At 45.8% G+C, this 23,906-nt stretch overlaps 5 protein-coding genes and 1 non-coding gene across 10 annotated transcripts; 3 read left to right on the forward strand and 3 right to left on the reverse strand.

Moving 5' to 3' along the window:
• On the reverse strand, nucleotides 4-3,853 carry LOC110434329. Of its 5 annotated transcripts, XM_021458186.1 has the most exons (10): nucleotides 3,653-3,853; nucleotides 2,636-2,708; nucleotides 1,909-2,548; nucleotides 1,714-1,818; nucleotides 1,401-1,487; nucleotides 1,124-1,285; nucleotides 953-1,018; nucleotides 795-860; nucleotides 625-693; nucleotides 4-530 (listed from the first exon to the last, which is right to left on the reverse strand). In XM_021458186.1, the coding sequence occupies exons 3-10, from the start codon at nucleotides 2,521-2,523 to the stop codon at nucleotides 213-215; spliced, it is 1,488 nt and encodes a 495-aa protein (XP_021313861.1). In that variant the 5' UTR covers nucleotides 2,524-2,548; nucleotides 2,636-2,708; nucleotides 3,653-3,853; the 3' UTR covers nucleotides 4-212. The 5 variants fall into 5 exon arrangements, with proteins under 5 accessions (XP_021313861.1, XP_021313858.1, XP_021313859.1 ...); XM_021458183.1 differs by lacking the exon at nucleotides 2,636-2,708; XM_021458184.1 differs by having other exon boundaries at nucleotides 1,909-2,708.
• TRNAA-CGC lies at nucleotides 6,728-6,800 on the forward strand. Its single transcript has one exon. It is a non-coding gene; the product is annotated as a tRNA-Ala (tRNA).
• LOC8068915 (putative cyclin-F2-1) lies at nucleotides 10,289-11,548 on the forward strand. The gene has a single exon (XM_002452257.2). The coding sequence runs from the start codon at nucleotides 10,289-10,291 to the stop codon at nucleotides 11,546-11,548; it is 1,260 nt and encodes a 419-aa protein (XP_002452302.2).
• On the reverse strand, nucleotides 14,150-15,995 carry LOC8068916 (trihelix transcription factor ASIL1). The gene has a single exon (XM_021460001.1). The coding sequence runs from the start codon at nucleotides 15,838-15,840 to the stop codon at nucleotides 14,572-14,574; it is 1,269 nt and encodes a 422-aa protein (XP_021315676.1). The 5' UTR covers nucleotides 15,841-15,995; the 3' UTR covers nucleotides 14,150-14,571.
• On the forward strand, nucleotides 16,039-19,010 carry LOC8072598 (probable nucleoside diphosphate kinase 5). The gene is made up of 6 exons (XM_002452258.2): nucleotides 16,039-16,318; nucleotides 16,804-17,028; nucleotides 17,892-17,999; nucleotides 18,120-18,232; nucleotides 18,319-18,355; nucleotides 18,431-19,010. The coding sequence occupies exons 1-5, from the start codon at nucleotides 16,074-16,076 to the stop codon at nucleotides 18,342-18,344; spliced, it is 717 nt and encodes a 238-aa protein (XP_002452303.2). The 5' UTR covers nucleotides 16,039-16,073; the 3' UTR covers nucleotides 18,345-18,355; nucleotides 18,431-19,010.
• LOC8068917 lies at nucleotides 22,509-23,386 on the reverse strand. The gene has a single exon (XM_002453982.2). It carries the CDS (start codon nucleotides 23,160-23,162, stop codon nucleotides 22,830-22,832), a length of 333 nt encoding a protein of 110 aa, XP_002454027.1. The 5' UTR covers nucleotides 23,163-23,386; the 3' UTR covers nucleotides 22,509-22,829.

Consider the following 23,906-nt stretch of genomic DNA (forward strand, 5'->3'; position numbering starts at 1 on the left):
CCATTAGGAGGAGAAATAATCATATACGTTCTTGCGATGGAACACATGTAAGCTAGGTCCAGGTTTCATTTCATGGCTACAAGTTGCCAAAGGATCATGCAAAAACAAGGCGCAAGCTGTTAGGAACTTAGGACTTGGGGAATCTAAACTCGAGATGGCTTTGATGCCGGGGACTGCACTGCACCGATGAGCCGCCCCCCAAGGGCTCCATTTCATCTCCCTTGGATCGGGCTTCCCAGGGGCTTCACGGCGCGCAGCATTTCCTTGGCGCCGCCATTTTCCGGCTGGACCGCGGCGGAGGAGGACCCCTTCTGATCCGAGATCGCCGACGCCAGCGCGATGGGCATGAGGCACAGGCCCTTGCTCTGCAGGTACTGCATCGCCGTCGTCATGTTGTTCTCCATCAGCTGCGCCACCTCCTGCTCGAACGCCGCGCCGTCCCGGGCCTCAGACGACGGCAGGCTGCCTCCGCCTGCCCGCTGCCTGCCTGATGAGCCTGACCTCGGGGACAGGAGAAGACCGCCGGAGCTCTGCATCGCCAGCCAGCAGCCCAGTCACAAGAACCTTCAATCAGAATGGACTCTGACTCTCTAAGTTCATTCAGACTCTCGTGATGTGATTTACCTCGGTCTGAGACTCCGTCAGGAGCGGGACGACGGCTTCCGTCGCGCCCAGCCTGCTCATGCTAAGAACCTTCAATCACAGGCAGGCAACATGCATGGATCAGCAGAAATTTTACAGGATGGTAAGCCAGACGGCATGGAACAGAGGAGTGGTGGTGATGGTGAGGGAACCTTGACTTGCAACTGGAGAAATTTGACGTATTCGATGATCTCCTCAAGCATGGATGCCTTGTCAGTCTGCACAGCAAAAATGCCGGTTTCAGAAAATGATGCGCAATCGACAGTTATTTTGACAAGAAATAGTCGAAGAGCATGCAATCGAGTAGTACCCTGTTGGAGTTTGGAACGAGCTCCTGCAAATTCTTCATCCTGTCAGAGATCTTCTCCCTTCGGAGCTGCGAGATACAAGACACAGTAAGTAGTACAAGTTTCTGGATGGATTGGTTGAAATTCAGAGTTTCAGACCAAAAAAAAAAGGCAATGAATGGTCATTTGCTCACCCTCTCTGCAATGCTGTGCGGATCAGTTGCCTGGCCACGGCGAGCTCTGACGCGCGGCTTAGGAGCTCCACTCCCAGCAGCCCCATTGCCATTTGCCACCTCTTGTCGATTCATGAACGGCGGCGCATTCAGTCCAATTTTGCCACTGCTGACTTCGCTAGACTGTACATGTGGAGAAGAAGCAGAGCAGGATCGATTCAAACAAACAAACTTTGGCACCAAAAGTATATGTACTAAACAGCAATCATCAACCGAGACGAGAACGACAGTAGAAAACCTGTTCAGGATTATGCGTCGCTCCTGTTGCATTAAACGACGGGAGCTGCTGCCCAGAGAGGTTCAGGTGATGCAGACCGCTGAATTCCTGCAGGGTCGCCATCAGGTTAGGCGAACAAGCGCGTCATGGTACACTCTCAGACTGTGCCAACATCGTCAGCTTACTGTGCACCTTTATTTGATGCCTCTACCTCTAGATGGTGGCACTACAATTAACCAATGACTAGGAGTACACCATGCTTCTATCTGTCATTACAGATGGAAGATGGTCCAGAAAAAAGACAAACAGAAGAAAGCAGGCATCTCATTCTGACCTTTTGACTGAGCTGCAGATCGCCAAAGTTTGTACTAGCATTCAGTTGCTGTCCAAGACCCGGAGTGAAAGACAGCATCTTCCCAGTGTCGAACTCGACATCATCCTGCAATCATAAGTTCATACAAAATCACGGGCATATCATACGAGAACACGTTGAGGTTTACTGTATGCTTCTGGTAATCTGGTCACTTACATGTAGCTGCAGCGGTGCAGAGGGCAGATCGCCTAGCTGTGGATACTTCTTGGCATCAGCGGCACAGGAGGCCTCACGCAGGAGATGGTTGCTGAAACCGAAGCAGCTCTGCGAGGTTTCTTCCCCAACCAAGGACGAAATCCGCGGGAACGTGGAAGGCGCCCACGCCGGCTGCTGCTCCCCGACCCCGAGGAGGAGGAACGGCGGCAGGCCGGACTGCTCGCTCCCGCTGCTGTCGTTGGAGCTGCAGCACACCACAGGTGCGCTGTCGGCGAGCGATATTGCGCAGGGCGTGCTCAGAACCACCGAGTCCACTTCAAAGTTGAGGCCCTGCGGCGCCACGTCGTCCGCCGGCAGCGGCAGGTGCGCGCTCAGGAACTGCTCGTGCAGCTCCTCCACCGGCGACAGCGACACGATCTCCTTGGCGCTGCCGTTCAAGAGCGCTCCTGTGGAGGAGGAGGAGACGTTCTGGAGGTGAAGCTGATCTGGTGCAGCAGCTCCTGCTCCTCCCAGGTACGTCCCTGCAGGGCCTGCTGCTGGCCAGGATGAGCCGATGAACATGGTGTCCTGTGGCCAAGCAGATTCCGGGACGAAGGGATCCACGAAACCGCCCATCTTGCTTTGCTTGGTTGTGGGATGCCTGGAAAAGAAAAGATTATGGTCGTGGAACAGAGTTTGAAGGTTCAGAAATTCAGATGGAACAGAGTTTAAGATAACAGAGGCCGGCCCTTGTCAGTGAGGAGAGGAAGGCAGAAGGGGCAACCAAGCAGGTAGCAGGCACTTCATCACGACGTGATTCTCTACAACGGATAAAGCAGGACTGACTATGTTTCAACTTGAAACTTGAGAGATCCAGAACATGATGCTATCCCTTAAGAAAAACACACAAATGTTTGAAATGGAAGTGGTACGGAACATGTGGCCTAATATGGTCAACCAGCACATCGGGACTAAAGAAAATCTGAAAACTCTGCCGTTTTTCTCTAGTTGTATTATATATATCCGACTGACAACCGCATTTAGAAAGGGTAATGGATGGTCTCTCTTCCCCTCCCTGAGAAGAATCTCTGAGATCCCCCACTATTAATCTTTGTAAGAACTCAAGCCGTTTGCGTGCTGAACAAACTGCTGTATAAATAAAGAAAATGACGGAATTCAGGAGTCTGTCCACGAGACAAGAAGCCAGACCTAGTGGCACAAGTTCCTTCCTTTCCCCCAAGTCTGCCCCAAATTTGAGTATATTCAGAACAAAACATTGTGATGGCTAGGAATATGGGAGCTATCACTCGGGGAGCACGGCTCCATCTCATCAAAGTGACATCTCATTTTAATTATGAAAAACATGGCAGTATTACGAAAAACAATAACACAATGATGAAGCATTTTCACTAGACTAGAGGGTCTGAACCAAATTAGAACGATGATCCTGCCCAAAAAATACATCATCACGACAGGAAGAGAGGAACGGAATCACTCACCGACTCATTCACTCAATCAGTGCAAAGAGAAACAGAGTCGAGAAAGCAGGGCACCCAGCTGCCCTCGATCCACAGCACAGAACACACACATCGCAATTCGGAAAGAAACCGGCGGCGGCGGCGGCGGCGGCGGCTGACTGCGGGGACGAACGAAGGCCGCAGTCGCTGGAACTGATGGCCGGCCGGAGAGAGAGAGAGAAGAGAGGGGGAGATCGAAGAGAAGGGAGAGGAGATGGAGGAGGAGGAGGAGGAGGGAGGGAGCTCACCAGTTGACGGAGACGAGGGATAACCGCTTCAGCTCCCGGTGCTCCGCTTTTCCGCTGCCTGGGGATCGATCGGAAGAGGAGGGAGGATCAGGCGCGGTTTGGTTTCTTGTGTGCCTGCTGCGTGTGTGTATCTTTGTGTGCGTCAGTACTCAGTACGTGCCTTCACTTTGCGTGACAAGTGTGGGCGTCACAAGCGGGCGGCAGCAGGTGGTGGTGGTTAGATATATATATACTCGGCCCAGGATGTTCATTCCCAGCTTGTTTTTTTTTTCGGAAAATACAGAACCAGATGATGGAGCCATGATGAGCTAGCTAGGCACCAACGGTTATCACATTTAGTTTTATATATATATACTAACAAATTTCGCTCATGCAAGGGTAATGTCCATGGAGTATCTCAACGGGTACCCTGCTCTGATGTAAAAAAAAAAAGGGTGCACTGCTCGTTATCGACGGCCGAGCACCAAGTGCTTACACGCCCGCCTTGAGTCCTAAACGGTGTTGACTGAAGCATAACAAACATTTTGACCAAGTCAAGGCTTGCGTGTGCGCGTGTGTGCGTGGGGAGGGGGGATTAACCCTTTCTCTTATTCTTTTTTTTAGTTAAATCATTAGCTAGCTTTATGTCTAAGGCGTCCCCAGACATTTTAGTTTTGGGTCCACTTCTGTTGCCTCCCTCTCTCCCTCCTTCTGACCACTATACTTTACGGTTCTAGCTCTCAAGGCAACCAAACTATTGTTCTTCCTTCAACATCACATTGCTTTCTCAACACTATTCTATTCCTAATCTCAGCAGCTCATGTTCACCCTTGGTAGCTCAAAACCCTAAATACTACTCCCTCAATCCCAAATTGTAAGTCATTCAAGAATCTTGGAGAGTCAAAGCATTTTCACGTTTGACCAAAATTATAGAGAAAAATACTAAAATTTGTAACGTAAAGTGAGTATTTTTAAAATTAAGAAAAAATCTAATGATACTTAGTTAGTACCATAATAATAATTATTTTATAATATAAATTTGGTCAAACTTAGAAAAGTTTGACTTTCCAAGATTCTTGGAATGACTTACAATTTGGGATGGAGGGAGTAATAACCTCTCTCAACCGTTGCGATTTTCTTCTGTTTGTGCTTAAATTCTTCTAAGATTTTATACATAAAGGACAACAGATGTATATGTATCCTATATACAAAAGTGGACGAGGCTGGCAAAGTGCCAAGTGGCTTTACATCTATACATTTTCTCTTGATATATCAAAAGAACCACCATCTGATACCTTGGTGTGTGTTGGGGGGGTGGTATGATGATGAAAATATGCAAAAAAGTATGTATTTATTTGTAAACTATACAACCTTTTCATGTGAGGTATAAAAATGAATACTCTCTCCATCCACAAATAAAACAAATACACGTCCCGTTTTCTGAGGAGTCAAACTTTTTTAAGTTTGACCAAATATATAAAAAAATATACTAATATTTATCATATGTAATCGTTAAATTGAGCATGAAGTATACTTTTATAATATCCTTATTTGCAGATACAAATATTGATATTACTTGGTTTATTTCTGATCAAAATTTAAAAAATTGAACTCATTATGAAGGACGACGTACATTTATTTGTGAACGGAGAAAGTACCTAATTATGTTTTTACTATTAAACAGTAAATGCAACAGTGTCCGTTGTTAACGATTTTGAGCACGATATTTCCGCCTGGATTTTTTTGTTTGGTACAAATGCTCCTTTTTCCAGCCAATGGGTAACGCACACGTCCCTTTTCCACGAGGCTTTTAGGAGATTTTTTTTTCCCCCTGGAGCACGGCTGTCGCTAAAAGAAGATAAGATTCTATATACGGACGATTTGATAAGCTGGTGATTCTCTCACATCGTGACAGGAAAAAGTACAGAATCATACACAGGACAGGAAGGGAGATAGGAATCGTACCGTGGCTTCACAGTCAGAGAAAGGCACGCATGCAGTGACTCATCCAGTGACGGCAATCAGCGCCACAGTAACATTGGCTGCCTGGAATCAGATTATTATTAGGCGAAAGTTTTTGTCCAGGAGCAATGGAGTTAGCCGCAAAGCTGTTCTTTACTTTTGTTTTCTCGCGCTAGGCAGTAGTAGATTCGAGCTAGAATTAAGGATGCGATGATACGCAATAAATTACTAGTAGTAATAAAGAGGGAATGTGTCGTCAGCAGTAATTTAATTAGGTTTAAAAAAAAGGGGCTTTGCAGCAGGAGCGTGATGCAGGGATGGAAGATGATACTTGTTCGGTGTCAGCGCAGCAGAGCAATCTCTTCTCGGGATCGAAAAAGAAGATATGGGGCAACGGTTTGCGCCATGTTTTCCTTTTTTTTATTTTTTATTTTTACTCCTGGGCGAGGGCGAGTCGTCGTTGTCGCCGGCGGTGGGCTTTTGCGTGGCACACGGGGACCTCACTAGGTAGCCGCGCTGCGCGCCTTTTTTTGTTCCGGTTCCGCTTCCGCAGCTCCACAGCTTTGACCGAGCGAGGACGTGGGGGCAGGCAGGAGACCGGCAGAGTCGGAGACCAAGTTGGCTTCAGCGGACGCCGGGCCGGAACCAAAGGCATCGGTCGGTTTTTTTTACGGCGGGAACTATAGTTTGGTGGGCAGTGTGAGTGGGCACTCGTGGACCGAACACAACGAGGGCAAAAGGTTCGTCTAAATTATAGACTAACTAGTCTCAAAAGATTCATCTCGTCAATTCCGACCAAATTAGTTTTTATTTGTATCTATATTTAATACTACATACATACGTCTAAATATTTGATGTGACGGAGAATCTGAAAAAATTTTGCAAAATTTTTGGAAACTAAACAAGGCCTGTGTATACGTACTACCTGACGTGACGCTGCAAGTTTGGGAAAAGCATTTGGCTCTATTTACAGAGCACCTACTACGTATTCTCAATTCGATCATGGAGAAGACCGCCATTCGTGGCACGCCTACAGCTCCTCTGTTCTCCACAGAGAAGCACATCGCAGAGGAGGTGCCTGCTCAAGTGTAGCCACTCGTTAAATTTCAATGTTACAGACGGTGAGAACGAAATGGGGACGTAGCTCATATGGTAGAGCGCTCGCTTCGCATGCGAGAGGCACGGGGTTCGATTCCCCGCGTCTCCAAAAAAATACACTTATTTTATTACTTTTTTGGCCAACTATGTTCGCCCAATTGTATTTGTAAAATTTGATTTAATGTTATATAAAATACACTTATCATTTTGAGACAAATGAGTGTAGTCTTTTTTTTTTCTTGTTTCATACACGTGATAGTCATCTCAACTCCAATTATGCCAAACTACTATTGTGATTTGATGCGCTCACATGTGCTCTGCTTTTCAATTGCTGGCATTTGCTGCCATTGCAAAAGTAGCAAACACTCAGCCCGCTCGTTTTAGCTCACAACCACTGATATTGAGGATGAGAACTTTTTTTATCAAGGGGTCTACGTGTTGGAATTTTTGATGGGGTCAATCGAAGTTTCCGAGACCTAGGTGTTATTTGAGCTAACCGTGGTTGTGAGTTTATACCATACTAGTTCTGTATGAGCTAGGTCAATCCAACAACTTTTAATAGCTAGTTTTTTAGTGAAGAGGTTTTTATACCCCTAATCAATCTCTTTTGAGGGTCGTTGTGTTATCCATATACTTTCTAGAAACTTAATTGTGAGACACTCTCCCACACAGTTTGCATGATTAGTAAAGATCAAAGTAGTGGGTTGAGTGGAATTCAAAATTGTGAGCAATAGAGAGCAAGCCAACTCTTGAGCACTTGTAGCTCAAAGATCACGCAAAGCATTTGTTATTTTTGGAGATCAAGTATCCTAAATGGCTAGGAGTCCCTGGTGAGCAACCAAGATTATGGTGTACCGTGACAAGTTTGTGAAGGCTCCGATGTCGCCTTCACAAGGGAAGTGATCAAGCTAGTGGATCAAGGAAACTGGTCTAAAGAAACCAGACTCGAGTGCACTGGTCATTCATGACTTCCTCAATGAAGACATAGGACTAAAGTTGGAGCCTGAACTTCAGTGATCAAAAACTTCTCTTCATTGTCTTTTTGAATTGTGATATGTGTATTTGTCTCGCTCTACTGTGTGGTTGTGATCTTTGGTGTGGAGAATCTTCTTATGACATATTATAGAAAGCACCACAGCAAAGGATTAAAACTTGAGCCAAAAAAGAAGAGTTTTAAGTTTTGGTAGTGTTGGCCAGTACATACCGGAATAGTTTAGTTTGACACCCATAGAAATTGAAATTTGTATTATTCTTATGTCTAATCCTCTGTGTTTGCGGATGTTTAGCTCCTAGGCTTATCTAGTAACTATTATATACTTAGTGTATTGTCTCTGGAGGTCTTTATATCTCTGATTTGTGATTGCAAGAAATTGGAAATCTCTATTCTGCTGTGTTCAATATTTTAATTTGTAAATTTTCAGATTCACATATGCACCCCTCTCTAGGTAATATTCTCGATCCTTTCAATGATAACTTTTCTATTTGACCTTAAAAACTCAACTTTGAGTTCACAATTATCAACGAATAAACTTAATAATTTCTCAATGTAGCATTCTAGCATAATTTTGTTATAATAAATCTATGAACAACGTAACTTATATATAAAATGTTTTGTTATTCAATTGTCTTTTGAAATTATTTTTACATAACCTATTCAGCATAACTTTTTACATGATTTGATCTAGGCAAACTCCTGTAGAAGTAGGTTAATATAAAAAAGAAAAAAAGAAAAGGAAAAATAGATTGTTCATCTAAACGGCCTTTTGTCCTATTTACACACTATTTAAATGTCATCTAGTGGTATGCCTTTTTTTAATTGGTTGTTTATCACATTTAAACAACATTTTGCCCATTTAAATTGTCATTCAACCCAAATAATGGCTGTACTGCAGGTGATCAGTTAGTTTTAGGAAAATACTAAAAAGAAGCATATTAACAACACCCAGTCTAAGTTGAGGAGATACTGGACCAAGTTGGTCTAAGTTGGAAATATGAAAAAGAATCATTTGAAAAATATACTAATACTATTAATATACTTGGATAATAAAATATAATGCATCAACAAAATAAAACATAGAATTTCTGGTCACTCGAAAACTTTTACGATGTTGTATTAAAGTAAGAGCCTTTGAAACTTTTGGAATAAAGAATTCAAAAGTCTCCAAACAAAAAGCCTATGACCATAGAAACAGAGAGATCATGAGCCCTGCATTCGTGAAAAAAAAAGATCAGCCATCTCATGTTCGCTCGGAGCGAACAACCACCGTATTGGATTTGCACAATCCACAAAAAATGCAACCCTATGTTTTATAACTACCGACTATATGCATAGTTTGTGGTTGGCAAACATGCACATTACATAATGGATTGCATCTCTCCAAGAGCTTTCAATACCCACTTCCAATCTTAATTTTATGGAGATTGAAAAAAAACACTCTTGAACAACTCTGTATCTTAACTCTTGATCTTTCCACACTGGAAAAGTCCATCCATTCTCGATTTTATAAATGTGCGCAAATAGATCAATCAGCCAATCTAGAGGTGGAAGGACGTGGGAAGAATAAGAGCAATGACAAGATTTCCAATGAAATGTACAAGAGAGAAAGAAAAAAAATATAAAAGTGGCTAGGGTGATTTAGAGAAACTCCAATATTTCTTATGCAAAATGGTCTAGACCTCTTAAAAGCGAGATTTTAGAAATGGTTGGAGGAAGCTAACAATTGTGCTCCCAACTTTTTTAGCCACTTAGGGAACTCATTGATTTACCAAGTGATTTCCTAGAAATTGTTGAAGATGCTCTAAACCTGCTCGCCTATACTCCCCCAAAATCTTGCTGCAAATATATTATTCAAGGCATTAGAGCAATTGCAAGTTACTCTTTATATTCTTCCTAATTTATAGAAATATAATTTTTAGTAAGAAAAAATACCCTCCAACAATCTCTTTAATTGATCTACAATATAAATATCATTTATTCTAGATTTCTCACTAGTTAAGATGAAGAACGAAGATGCAAAAATGCGAACAAGATATACAAAATATGTTGGAAAGAATAAGTATATAGAAAACAATTTTACTCAAATGACTTTTCAAATAATAATTTAGAGAGAAAGATTTTTTAAGATGCTCAGGTCTACGTGTCCTAGAGCTTTTAGGTAGCAATTTGTTCCACGTGGAGTCGTGGACACAGGAAATGAGTTCAGCTGAATCGGACACGAAATGAACAAACCTACTCTGCGTCTGAATTAATCTCGGTTAGAGGCTTATTAATTAGAGCTGTAACGACATCATTGCAAATTAGTCGCGTGCATTGTATACGTTTGGTTGCTGACTCTGTTACGACTTCCATTTCGGAACTGCCACCGCGTGTGCATCTCGTTACACGATAAATAGTGGGAGCACCTTCCCGTCGCCTCATCATCGTCCTGTCCATGTCCTGCCCTTTTCCACCTCTCTGATCTCCATCTTCTAGGGTTTAGGCGCCCAGTGTTCTCTACCAAGACCATTAGACCAAGCTTGCTAGCTTCTTGTGCGGCCATCTCCACCATGTGCACTGCCGTAGCTCCTTTCGTCCTTCCCACTCTCGCCGGCGCAGACATGATGAAGAAGACGACGACGACGATGGCCACGCACGCAGAGGTCGCTCCTGCCGCGCTGCCCTGGTGCGACTATGGCGTGGACGATGACGCCGACATCGACGCGTTGCTTCGTGACATACACGCCGTCGTGCGCCCACGCACCCCCGCCGCCGCCGCAGACCTGCCGATGCCGCCCCCGGAGTTTCTTGCGCGGTCTCGACGACGACACAATTATCGCTATGACTACTACGACAGCGACTTCGAGCTCGAGGCCGTCCTCCGCGGTATTCCGAGCGTTCGCATCCCGGCCGGCGGCGGCTTTGCTTCGGTGCCAAACCCCGTGGACGCTTCTGACGCCAGCCCAAGGACGCCACCAGCAGCCGTGGTGCTTCCAGCGCCGCTCAGCTACGGCGACGATGCCGGCGAGCGCAACGACGACGCGGTCACCATCAAGACGTCGCCCAAGACGAAGCAGCATCCGCCGCAGTACGACTACGACGCCGACATCGACGCCACGTTCCGGACCATGGAGACAGAGGCCATGGAGCGGCCCTCGCCGAACTACCTCAGCGATCGACAGCAAGGGGAGATGATGATGGTGGACCGCGCCGACCTCGTCGAGAAGATGCATCGCTTCTCTAGATACTACGACCTGGCCCCGGGAGCGTTCCACCGCGCAGTCTCCTTCGTCGACCGGTTCCTGTCGGCCAAGAAGATCAGCGGCGGCGACGAGCGCGACATGTGCCTCCTCGGCGCCGCAGCCGTCTTCGCGGCGGCCAAGTACGAGGACAGGAAGACCGTGCTGAATATCAGCTCCGACCACGTCGCCATGTACGCTGGGTGCACCAGAGGCGAGGCCGTCGGCCAGGAGCGCGAGCTCGTCGCCGTGCTCGGCTACCGCCTGAGCGGACCCACGGCCTACACGTTCGTCGATCACTTCATGAGGCACAGCGAGGAGGAGGACGCGGCGGCGGTCAGGGCCCTAGCGCACCACCTGGCCGACATGGCGCTGCTGGACTACAGGTGCGTGGCGTTCCTGCCGTCCGCCGTGGCCGCGTCGGCGATCTTCCTGGCGAGGATGGTCCTGTGCTACTGGAGGACGGCGACGCCGGTGGTGGCAGGCTATAGGCTCGAGGAGCTCAGCGGATGCATACAGGCGATATACGACATGCATGAGAACCTGGAGGTGTGGCCAGGGTGCGCCCAGATGATGCAACACTGGGAGATCACTGCTCAGTTCCGCTATTTCTTGCCTCCCCTGTCAATGCTGATTGGCTGATTGCCATGCAGATGCAGTGACTGACATGTACAAACACGCTGCTGCTGCTAATGATAATAGATGGTACAAACGTTATTCGATCGGCTAGACCCTGCTGGCTGGGTAGCACTATCAGCTACTGTAGGAGTGTTCTGATCTTTTTGCAGTATGTAATGAAGGCAATGGATCGTTAATGGATCTCAGTTTTGTATTATTTCTTAATGTTCATATGTATATGTGCGTCAAATCTTTTGCGTATTCGAGGAAAAAATATGTACATGTGCATGCATCTGAATGGATTGTTGAAACTCAGTTTTAAATCATATGGTGTCTTTGTTACTTGCAAGTTATTGTGATATTTATTGTTTGATTTGGTCTGATTTGTTTAATTCCTGGATTCAAGGTGATTGCTAGACGTCAGTAGGTACTGTAGGTGTATTCTTCCATTCTTTTTCCAAAGCCCTTTTTGATGGACGGAAATCGGTCCATCATTATCTGTCAACTTGTTGGAGAGTGCAGTAGAACGCAGATGGGGGAAATGAAGGGAAAAGAAGGATGCACCCATAGTAGGTGATAAAACCTTTTCAGGGAATTGTTAATCCACCCGATCGTACTACATCTTGCAAAGGTCCAAAATGATTTTGATATCACACCTTTTTATATGTCATGATTAGTTTCTTTTTATTTTCTTATAAGATTCAAATGAGTTTTATACCACATGATTTTGCTAGCTACATTGATCTCATAGAAAAATTGATCAAGGTTACATGTTATGAAACGATGCCTCTCTAATTCATGTCTTTTCCTTGAGATCCATTGATTCAAAGATTGTGATTAGGATTAGACGAATATTTGTCACCAAAGGGCATGCCCTTTGAGCATGCAGTTGTCAACGGTTGCCACCTATTCCTGCATCCCATCGTTATCAGTGGCAATCCTCCTGCTTCTGTAAAATAGACCAGGACCTAGCCCAATAAATTTCCTTGAAGATAACGTGTAAATAAGATGGTAATATGGTCTTGTCAAAAAATATATTATTCCGAGTTAACCAAATTGCCCAGCAAATTCCACCTCCACCCACAATCATCTTAGATTTCATTTTCCTATTAATCCCGTCTAACCATCCTGCAAAAAGATTATGAACGCTAGTTGGCGGTATCAAATTACAGGAAACATGAACTACTCTTCATACAAATTTAGCAAAATGACATTCAAAGAATAGATGTTGAATAGACTCACAGAAACAACATTTTCTATCTCCTTGCCACGTCGCGTTGCTAAATTGTCCTCCGTTAAAATTACTCCTTTATATAAGTATAATTGCATTCTTTCAATTATTTTTCCAAAAGCGTTTCTTGATGGCCATTCGGACTTCGTTATCATAAATGGTAGGTACTGTTACTAGGAGAGAGGACGGCTGACTCAGGATAATTTTGAAATAGAAGAAGTAAGTGACATTGTCGTCAGCCAAGTGCAACTCGGGTTGCTAGTGGCCTTGCTCTTCCGGGATCGCCGACCATGCCACACACTTCGTGGCAGCACTGATGGGGCAATGATCTCTTCGATAGTTGGATGCATGCATGAAAGGAGCTACCAGCGTGTCCGCTCCAGTCCAGGTTGCTGGTGGCGGACTAGCATGGGAGGCTAAGCGAAGGCAGCTGAAATGGCTCGGGGTCAACAGCTGAAATCATCTGTGTTAGTTTCCAAGTAATCGATCCATTTAGACGGTACATAATCAGCTGGTGGAGTAATTCCTGAGCTCAAGTTGTTTCCCACTGCTTTGATTTTCTGAAGCAGATGGAAACATTCATTCTTTGGTTCGGGCTGTTTTTTTTTTAAACACCTATTCTATCGAATGTTTGGACAGACTATTTATAAAACTAAAAACACAGCTAAAAGGTAATTTGCGAAACAACTTTTTTAAGCCCAATTGATCCATGATTGGATAGTAATTATTATAATTGCTAAAAGGACTTCACTTCTGTTTTGGATATAAAAACAGAAATTTTTGGCTCGAGATTGAATCCAGTCACAGCAGAGCCAAGCTGCTTGTTTGCAGCAATTGCTTTCGAGTGCCTAGCAGCAACGCTTTCGTTCATAGCCAACAATTGGTCCCCCACAAAGCAAAAAAATGTCAATACAATTCGTCTCTTGCCGTCAGCAGGGTCTGCGTAAAGTATCAAGTAAATCAACAGTGTTTGATTAGCCACTGGGCCTCTTTTTAAGTCTCAAAAGATGCTGCCGATTTCAACCTCAAAGCCCATATGTACAACAACAATAAACTAGCAGAGCGTATTGCGCTTCATCACCATTGATCTGTCACATGGCCTGATGCACAACAATATTCTGTTTGTCATCACCAGAAAAGGAGTACATCCCATCCTGCCGTTACAGGAATCCCAGACTCCTGCCCTTTTGCTTGATGAATGATCAGTCTGGGAAATCCTCAATCAGATGGCAGAGAAGACTCGGATTCGGACTTATTTTTCCAGACAGGCCTTGTGGTATGGAGAATCATGCCTCACAAATCACAACAATCCATCTTCATGGCAAAGTGAGCACTGAACAGATACCCATACTCATTCCAAGAATTAACACAAATACAGCTCAAGCAAGGCAAAGTGAGCACTGAACAGATACCCATACTCATTCCAAGAATTAACACAAATACAGCTAACAATTTCCACAAAGTTAAGCATGTTACATAGGACAGTATGATGACAAACTCTCTCTATGACAATTCCCTGACAACAGAGCAGCACAATCACGGGCACAAACAGGGCAGGTACAGCAAGTTACACAGTCACCCCCCACACTATTCAGCTACTAGTACTTACCATAATTCAATCAATGCTAATCCTTTGCTTCTCGTTGTTGCTAACACCACCACTACCACCCCACCCCACCTAGTTGATCTCACTCCACAGTCTGGGAGCACCAAATTTCTTCTGCTAGCACAAAACACCGATTACTAACAGAAGATGCAAGTTTCTATTGAGTTACCATTCCATTGCTGGAGAAGAACCGGCGAGAGCAATCAATCATCACTGGCTCTCTTCCTCCTCCTCGTCTTCCGCATCCTCTTCCTGTGCGGCTTCCTTGTTGTCCGAGTCGCTGCCGTTACCATCGCCGTCGCCACCGGTGGGGCTCGTGCTGTTCTGGTAATGTGCCTGCTGCGGCGGGGCAGGGTGGTGGTGCCTGCTGCTGCCGGCCTTGATGCGGTACCGGACGCGGTGATTGCTGCTGGTGGCGACCTCGGCGGTCACGCCAGCTCTCCGCGTGCCATTGCCGTCGGCAGGGATGGGGACGGCCATGGCCATGGGCGCGGTGGTGGCTGCCGCATCGCCGCCGCCCATGGCGGCCTTGGAGAGTTCCATCTGCATCTTGAGGAAGAACTGCACGCGCTGCTCCTCCATCTGCCGCGCGGACTCCAGGCGATCCCGCTCCATCCGGAGCTCCTGCTCCCTCCTGGCGTTCTCCACGCGCTCGTACACCTCCCCTAGCCGCCGGATCGCCTGCGCCAGGTCGCGCAGGCCCTGCGCGCGGCTCACGCTGCTGCTCTCCGCGCCACCGTTGGCCGCCGCCACCGCCAAGGGCTCCTCCACGCGCTGCAGCCTCTTCCCGTTCGCCACCCCGGAAGACGGCGGGAACCCGTCGGAGGAGTCGGACGACGCCGACGGCTGCGGCGGCGGCGACGGCGGCATCCTCCGCTTGCCCCCCGCCGAGGAATGGAGCGGCGTGCGGGTGCGCTGCGGGAAGTTGATGCGCGGCGGCACCATGGGCCCCGCGCTCCGGGCTGCGGCGGCGGCCGCCGCCGCCGCAGCAGCAGCAGCCGAGGAGGAGGAGGAGGAATTGAGCTTGAGCACGGGGGCGAGCAGGTCGTCGAGGCGGTCGAAGTAGCGCCAGTCGGAGTCGTGCTTGGCCTTCTCGATCTTGTACTTCTTCTTGAGCGTGTCGATGCGGTTCTTGCACTGCACGTCCGACTTGGGCGCCTTGGAGTAGCCGTCGCGGGAGGAGACCACCTCGGCGACCTCCTGCCACTGCGGGTGCCGGAGGCTGCCTCGGCCCAGCGCCACGAACCTCTCCCCCCAGGCGTCGATGAGCGTGGAGGTGGCGCCGTCGCTCCACGCGTCCTCACGGCCGCCGCCCGAGGAAGGGGAAGGCTTGCGGAGCGGGATAGCGACGGCGACGTGGCCGGGCGGCGCGGCGGCGACCGTGACGGGGTCGGCGACGGGGAGCGGGGACGGGGAGCGCGATGGCGACCGGGACGGCGAGCGCGACGGCGACCGGGAGGCCGCGCCGTCGTCGTCCATGGCCGGAGATCTGGCGGCCGGCGGCGGGGGAGGAGCGGGGGGCGAGGGTTTCCCTCCCCTTGGGGATATTTCCGGGATCGGATGGGGAACGCGGAATTATTCCGATTATTTCCCGGTTCCGGTGTGTTGTGGCCGTCGCGTCCGGCGGCGAGGGGAGCGTGCCAGTCGTCCGTCGCCTGGACGGAGCGGGACGGCTGCCTCTGGCTGACTGCCGCCTTCCTTGATGGGCCGAAATGGGCCAGGCCGGACAACACAGAGAGAGACGGGCCTCCACCGCCGGAGAAAACGGGACATCGTCTGCTTGCTGGTCCTGTGTCGGCTGGCTGAGCAAGGCTTCAAGACCGGGGAAGCGCACCGCCGGCTCCCTGCCTCCTCCCTTCCCCGCGCCGCCGCGGATGGCCGGAGCCACTACGTCGGCACCTGGCGCCCTCGTCAGGGTCTGCCTGCCTCCACTACTACTCCTCTTCCTCTTCTACGGGTAAGCCGCGCTTGTTTGCTCCTTGAACTTTGGACTGGACTCCTGCGCAGCTGGTCTGTTGGGACTTTGGGGCTCCTTGGTCCTTGGTACTTGCTATTGTTCCAAGTACGGTACAGCCTGCAGAAACTAGGATGCTTCTCGACCTTTCTTTGCCCAAGAAATGTTAGATTTGCTAGACTAGGATGCTTGCTTCGGAACATCTGAGCAAGGTTTCAGGCCTGCCATCCTTAATTTGGGCCCTTTGGTCATAATCAACAACAAACATGCCTACTTGCCCGTGGACCTAACTATGCACAGTGATTCTTCAATCGAGTCGACCTACATATTTCAAAATCAAAGTAGATCTTAGTTTAGGTCCGCGTTTTGGGGTGCGTTGTATGCTGTAGCTGTACAAGCCTACAAGGCTGCTTGTGTAAGCTGAGAGCCTGAGACTCTGATGCATAGGCTTGCGAGTGATGTTGGATTTTGGAATGTTACCAATTCAGGTGCTGCAGATGTGGGGCTGTCGAGGCGGAGAGAACCCTTGCAATGATCAAGCCGGATGGTTTGTCTGGTAAGTATACAGAAAAAATCAAGGCGGCCATCTTGGATTCTGGATTTCATATCGTCAAGGAGACCAAGGTCCAACTTGATGCTGAGAGGGCATCTCTCTTCTATGCGGAGCATTCCCAGAGAAGCTTCTTTGACAGCCTAGTCAAGTATATAACAAGGTATTATTGTTGTTTGAAAGGCTCATGTCTCTTGTGTCTCTTGCATAATGCTTCATTTAGTCTATCCTGCAGCCTCCAGTCGTCTAGAACTTCTTGACACCAAACCTGGAGCTAAAATGGTCTTTGGTAGCTATCGCTTTAAAAACCAATAGCAATTTCTGAGATATGAGCACGTCAAGCTAATTGTTATTCTATTTGTATGTGCCATTATTCCATTAATACTTATGTGGCGAAGATGCAATCTTTAGGTTAACACGGAATTAGGCCTTGTTTAGTTCCGAAAAGTGAAAAGATTTCGGTACTGTAGCACTTTCGTTTGTTTGTGACAAATATTATCTAATTATGGACTAACTAGGATCAAAAGATTCGTCTCGTGATTTACAACTAAACTGTGTAATTAGTTTTTGTTTTCGTTTATATTTAATGTTTCATGCATGTGCCACAAGATTCGATGTGACGGGAAATCTTGAAAACTTTTTGGTTTTCAGGGTGAACTAAACAAGGCCTTACTAAAACTATTGAAGTGAGGTGTTTTAAACCTTGCCACAGTTGACTAGTCAGCATGCTATATCTGAATCTTCATTCAGGGGCGAAGCCAGCTGCCATAGCTACTAGGGTCTTCCCTAGTACACAATGTGGTCAAAGCAGTGGTGAACAGTAATTCTCTAGGTTTTCTAGAAATTTATCGATGTCGCTTGACCCCAATGGCAAAAGCTAGCTCCGCTCCTGTCTTCATTGACCCTTTTATTCCCAGATTGCAAATTCTGTTCAGTTTAACTTGTACATTTGCATTAGGCACTTCGAGGCTAACATTGACACTAACAGTTTGTAACATGACTTTTTATGTTCGTGTTCATCTGTAGTGGTCCAGTTCTCGCTATGGTTCTGGAAAGGCCTGATGCCATTGCGCAATGGAGAGCTTTGATTGGACCAACTGATGCAAGAAAGGCCAAAACCTCTCACCCAAACAGGTTAAAAACTATAGTTTTTTTTTTCTTCAACCAGTTATGGGCTTGAATACATTTTTTTATTGCATTACTGTATTCATTTTTCTTTTTTGTGGTCACCAATAGTATTCTTTGTCATTTCAGCATTAGAGCAATGTGTGGGCTGGACTCAGAGAAAAATTGTGTGCATGGTTCAGATTCACCGGAATCTGCAGCCAGAGAGATCTCATTTTTCTTTGGAGAAGAAGCTGATTCTGGTTGGTTCCTTCACTACTTGTGTTTCATATGGAAGTGTAAAAGATCATGCCATAACATTTTTTGACCTTAATTTTTAATAATGCAGTAACTGTGGAACATGATGAGCTTTAGACGCTACACTGGTATGAGTCAAGTCAGCAAACTGAATTTTGGTTTGTCTTTAAACTCTTAAGAGTCTTGGTTGATGAATACTTTAGGTTCATCAGTTGAGGGCTTGACACCACATGATGACTAGCTAGTGTGGCTTCATACACAGAGTTCTCAGAGACTGATCTGGAGATTGTGATTGCTAAGACTAGGATGGCTGAGGCCTAGCCGCCTAGTGGTCTACCGTTCCTAAGCTTCTACTACTTAAGCGTTATTCTCGAAGTAATTCTGTGTAAGGAAACTTATATTTGATTGCACTGGAACTGCACACAAATAGATCTTTGCAATTGATGCTGGACAGTCTTGTTTACCTGAAACTGTCACTTGGCAGTCCTTCAAGAATGCAAGTTGAGATACAGTAGAATCCATGAAATGGGGAGAAGAGAACTACCAATTTGTCCAAGAGCCGGATGCTTAGGATCAGGAATTTGTTCTGATGTACAGTTTGTGCTTAGGATCAACTTAACTAAAGTTTGTGCGTCATGGACGCCAACGTTGTAATTGTAAACTTCCAATATCCAAGAATGCTTAGCGAGTGCAGGCTGACAAATTTGCTTATCTTTTTTTTTTAAAAAAAATTGCAAGGAGATAAATTTGCTTGTGGTCTGTTTAATTCATCATGCAGTTTCATTTGCTTTGGTGTGCAGTGGCCAGTGGCAATATTGTTTGAGCTTATCTGCTGAATTTGCCAACTATTTAGTAGTGTTTTTCTTTTACAACAAAACAGCCTTTTCAGATAAGTGAACAGGCTCATTGGACAACGTCGAAGAGTATCAACTCTGTTTTCTAGTGTTTGTCAATGCTTCTTTTAATCTTCCTGCGACACGAGGGCACTGCAAATTAAGGAGGAGAGGATATGTCACAACTCACAAGGGAGAAAGTCGTTTTTATTTTCATAAATTATGGCCGGAGTCCAGGTTTCCTCCCTGAGCATCAAAATAGTTTTGAAATGGAAGATGCAAACATGTGATTTTTTTTTTTGGGTTAGAAATGGTATTCGGCACCAAGAAAGGAGTGGAGCTAGATGAAAGAAGTCAGGCTTCTACAACTCCGTTTTTTTTTCTAGCTGTCACCGTTTGGTAGAGCTTCAATAAGAGTAAGAGCCAAATATGCTCTAAGAGCCCTGCCAAACGAGATCTTAGTTGTAGCTTGAGTATACTGTAGCTTTTATGCAGAGCAACCTTGCATATTAGTTCCACCGAACCCTGTGATCTTCCTTTGGGTGCTTCTCTATGAACCTTTTTTTTTGTGTGTGTTAGGAATATGGTAAATGGTAGAGATATATAGACGGGGTTCTTTCCTTGGTCCTTACAAATCCACTTTAAACAGTCGAGGTTCTCAGTATCCATTCCTAGAGCTGGACGGCTAGTTATATGTGTGTACCAGATGTGCTATATGTTAATTCTGAAACTTTTGATTCTCTTGATGTGTGCAATGTGCTGCTGTCTTGCTCTCTTTGAACACCAGATTCCATATGCTGAAACTTTTGCTTCTTCTTCCACTGTTCAGCTGAGAGAGCAGAAAGGGACACAAGAGCTCACGGACTAGCAGCAAGCTTCAGCCAACAAATTCTTGTGCGCTAATTTAATTACCGGGTGTTGTAGCACAGAGCCGCCGGAGCCACGGAGCACGCCGCCAAACATGGCCGATATGTCCCCATTTTGCCGAGCTGAGGTTGCGAGGACGAGTGCTTTCTGCCGCTTTTCTGACTACGAATTGTCGCAGAATCACGCAAGCAGAAGCAAGCCCAATTTATAAATGAGGAATTAGCAAATGCTTGTCACAAAATCACGCAAGCAGCACATGCATATGAATGCGTGCTTTGGTGAAACGGCGCTGTCAGGTGGTGTGGCGGCATTCAGGCATTAAAATGCCACACATGCTGCCTGCAAGACCGAAAGGGAAGGTTCGATAGCGCGGCTTTGCTCCATCCTCCATGATTGGAGTCGGAGCAGGTAGCACCTAGTACGTACTACAGGCTACAGAGAGAGACCCAACAGTCTTCGAGGCAGATGCAGAATCGAGGGAGATGGGACGCCGCCGCGCCGGCGGCCGGAATCGTCACTTTCGAGGCCCCATGTTGCCGCCGCTACCTCCCTGCTGCGTCGTAGAGATGCAGACCAAAGTTGGAACGCAGAATGCTGGGCACAATAATGCAAATAGGCTAGATCAGATGAGCATGATAGACACGTGGAATCGTATACAGGTCAGGCATGCATAGCCATATGAAAGTCAATCTTGCTCTCTGAAAAATCAACTTTTTTTTATTCTTAACCAATTATATATATATATATATATTAATATTCATCTATGCAGGTGCGCTTTGGTCCTTTTGGAAGGCCCGAAGTGGGGTTATGTTCGATAAGGACAAGAAAGTCCTAGCTTTCCAAATGGCCCTCGTCTACAAAACTTTGACGCTGTTCAAGACTTGGCGCTCCTCATGAAGCCGAAGCTGGAACCTCTGGCGAAAGACATGATTAACCTGATTTCAACTAGAGCCGCTATGTCGTTTTAGATCTTGTTTAGATTCAAAAAGTTTTTTATTTTGATACTGTAGCACTTTCGTTTTTATTTGACAAACATTGTCCAATCATAGAGTAACTAGGCTTAAAAGATTTGTTTTGCGATTTACAGGTAAACTGTGTAATTAGTTATTCTTTTTATTTATATTTAATGCTCCATGCATGTGCCACAAGATTCGATGTGATGGAGAATCTTCTAAAGTTTTGGATTTTTGGGTACATCTAAACAAGGCCTTAGTCTGAATAGCTTACACTTGCTTTTGTGCTATTTGCTTTTACATCTATATAACTTTTGTGTCCTGGAGAGGTAGTCTTGGAGTTGTTATGTTGAATTTCTTTGAGATACCGTTGATTGCGATGCCTAAGGCCCCGTTTGGTAGAGCTTCTACTGGCCCCAGCTTCTATCACGTATTCATTATTCATGTACTATTTATAGAAGCTCTTTTTCTCTCTTGAGGAGATAGAGAGAGAAAAAGAGCTCATGTAAACAGTACATGAATAGTAAATACAGTACGTCAGAGAAACTGGAGCCGGTAGAAGCTCTACCAAACGGGGCCTAAATACTTTGGTGTGGCATTATAAGCCGGTAACTCCAGCATCGGATTAGGATGTTCGATACACTTTCTAATAAAGTTGAGTGAATGCATTTGGAAACTAAAACGATTGTTGATTATACTTTTATAATCAACTTATTTGAAGATGTAAGAGCCGTTTATTTGATTAAATCGGAGGGCTATAATTATTTATTAATTTTTAGGAGGTAATAGATGAAATAAATAGAATTTTAGATATAGAGATCTTTTTTAGATCTAATTGATGCATGCATAATCTATTCTATTAGATATGATGAATCTTTTTTTTTTGCAACTTTAGATATAACATAATTCAATTAGAATAAACTAATTATTTTTGATGCACTTGTTACATATAGGAATGCAACATAACGTGAGTATATATATGCTAACTTACATGAATGTATATGATTCACCTACGTATGTGAAACTTTATATAGCACACTTTTTTTTTGAGATTTAGGTTTTGTTTAGTTCCAAAAAAATTTGCAAAAATTTTCAGATTCCCCGTCACATCAAATCTTTAGACACATGCATGGAATATTAAATATAGACGAAAATAAAAACTAATTGCACAATTTAGTCGAAATTGACGAGATGAATCTTTTGAGCCTAGTTAGTTCATGATTAAACAATATTTGTCAAATACAAACGAAAGTGCTACTATTTCTATTTTGCAAAAATTTTTGGAACTAAACAAGGCCTTAGGAAGTATAGAGTTAATAGGTGTTATTGTTTGCTTTTGACGTATATGTGCCTTAATTGTGTTTGAGAGTCTGAGGTGAAGGATGAATGATTTCTTATTACTTTTGACGTCACGATGTCTTTCGATTTGACGCACGTCGCTTCAGGACAGTTTTGCTCGCTCTGGCTGTCCTGTTTCTTGCTTGCTCGCTTCTTACGTTACTGTACGTAGTATTCATCGGCTGATTTGTTTCTCATTTTGACTGATGAACGCGCCATAATTTCAGCAATCAATTTTGTTTGGTTATAAGCTACTGTAGTATTCAAATTCATTCAATCCGTCCCACAGATTATAGATCGAGATTACTACTACTTGTTTGCTTAATTAACAATAAAACAAGAACAAGAACAGGAACAGGAGACGGGAAGAAGAACAAGAAGAAAATGATAGTCCAATTCGATCTATGCATGCATGCATCTGGATTCTGTTTCTGTAGTCATGGGCAGCTTCATGGCTGGGTTTTTGTTGTTGTTGCTGCTGCACCACCAAAGCTTCATGTCTGCTGGTGTCTCCTCTGTAGAACACGGTTACCTTGCCGTGGATGGATGGTCACCTCTCACCTGCTGCAGGCCGGCGCGGCCTGAAAACCATCCACGCGGCGCGCGGCGCCTCACCAGCACGGCCTGGTGCTGATCACGAACGGCGTGGCGAAGCATGGCTCCACGCCGATCCACGGCGGGCAGGTCGACGACGACGACGACGACGCGCCGGTCGGCGGGCCCGCGAGCGCCGCTAGGTAGATCGCCGCCAGCCTGCGGGCCGCGCGCCGCAGCCACCGCGCCGTAAGCCAGCGCATCCGGAGCCTACGCAGGACTCCCCGCCCCCCGCCGCGCCCGGCCCTGTCGCCGCCGAGCCGGGCGACAGGGAGCCTCCGGCGGCTGAGCCCGCGCCAGCGCAACCGGCGGCCCGCCGCCGGCTCGACGTTGCATGGCGCGCCCGGCATCCCCTTCTGGTCTGGCTGCTGTCTCACTCTGCTCGATCGCTTCCCTTCCTCCGCGTCTTCGCCTCGTCAGGCTCGGGCTGTGGCGTTGCGACTTGCCGACTTGGGAGAGAGTGATAATATGGGGCCGCCGGTCGCCTCCGGCCGGCTGGACGGTGGAAACCTCCAAACGCACTTATGCCTGCGGGCTGTGGCGCCATAGCATGGTGACGGGTTTTATGGCAACGATTAATTCCCTTCTTACAAAGGCATTGTATAATTGATATCTATACAAACTCCTCTATCTATCTTTATCTACAGTACTGCAGAAAATTTTTATGGATATCTAATTTTTAATATTAATTAACGGTCAACGTGAGATTAGCATGACATGATTTATTCTAAAAATATTCCTAGTGTATAGCTTTATTTTAAGATGATGGTTTTTCTAATCACAGTACAGACACATGTTGACTGGTACGTCGCCTATATTTATATGTAGATTGTGGATATCTAATGTTTTTTTTTTCTAATGTATAACTTTATCCATAATAGCTTGTATTCATAAGTAGATTCAAGGGGTATTTAAGCATATCTTTTTTTTATAAAAGTAGATTTGGGTAATTTGGATATAAATTAAAGTGATTATTTTATATTATTTTTTATAATGGTAGATGTGGATTTTTTTTTGTTGAGAATTGCATAATACAACATATACGCTCACAACACGCACACACACTCATATCTATGAATACTCGTACGCAAATC

The sequence above is a fragment of the Sorghum bicolor genome, chromosome 4 (genome assembly GCF_000003195.3).
Source record: "Sorghum bicolor cultivar BTx623 chromosome 4, Sorghum_bicolor_NCBIv3, whole genome shotgun sequence".
Classification (NCBI taxonomy): Eukaryota; Viridiplantae; Streptophyta; class Magnoliopsida; order Poales; family Poaceae; genus Sorghum; species Sorghum bicolor.

Excerpts from the sequence above, each read along its gene's own strand:
- LOC110434329 (XM_021458182.1), bottom strand. Across the intron at positions 1,819-1,908 it reads CTGCACCGCTGCAGCTACAT|GATGATGTCGAGTTCGACAC; the intron begins GTAAGTGACCAG and ends TTATGATTGCAG. Across the intron at positions 1,019-1,123 it reads CGCACAGCATTGCAGAGAGG|CTCCGAAGGGAGAAGATCTC; the intron begins GTGAGCAAATGA and ends TGTATCTCGCAG.
- LOC8068915 (XM_002452257.2), top strand. The coding sequence starts at position 10,289 with ATGATGAAGAAGACGACGACGACGATGGCCACGCACGCAGAGGTCGCT.
- LOC8068916 (XM_021460001.1), bottom strand. The coding sequence starts at position 15,840 with ATGGACGACGACGGCGCGGCCTCCCGGTCGCCGTCGCGCTCGCCGTCC.
- LOC8072598 (XM_002452258.2), top strand. The coding sequence starts at position 16,074 with ATGGGCCAGGCCGGACAACACAGAGAGAGACGGGCCTCCACCGCCGGA. Across the intron at positions 17,029-17,891 it reads CTAGTCAAGTATATAACAAG|TGGTCCAGTTCTCGCTATGG; the intron begins GTATTATTGTTG and ends GTTCATCTGTAG. Across the intron at positions 18,233-18,318 it reads TGGAGAAGAAGCTGATTCTG|TAACTGTGGAACATGATGAG; the intron begins GTTGGTTCCTTC and ends TTAATAATGCAG.
- LOC8068917 (XM_002453982.2), bottom strand. The coding sequence starts at position 23,162 with ATGCCGGGCGCGCCATGCAACGTCGAGCCGGCGGCGGGCCGCCGGTTG.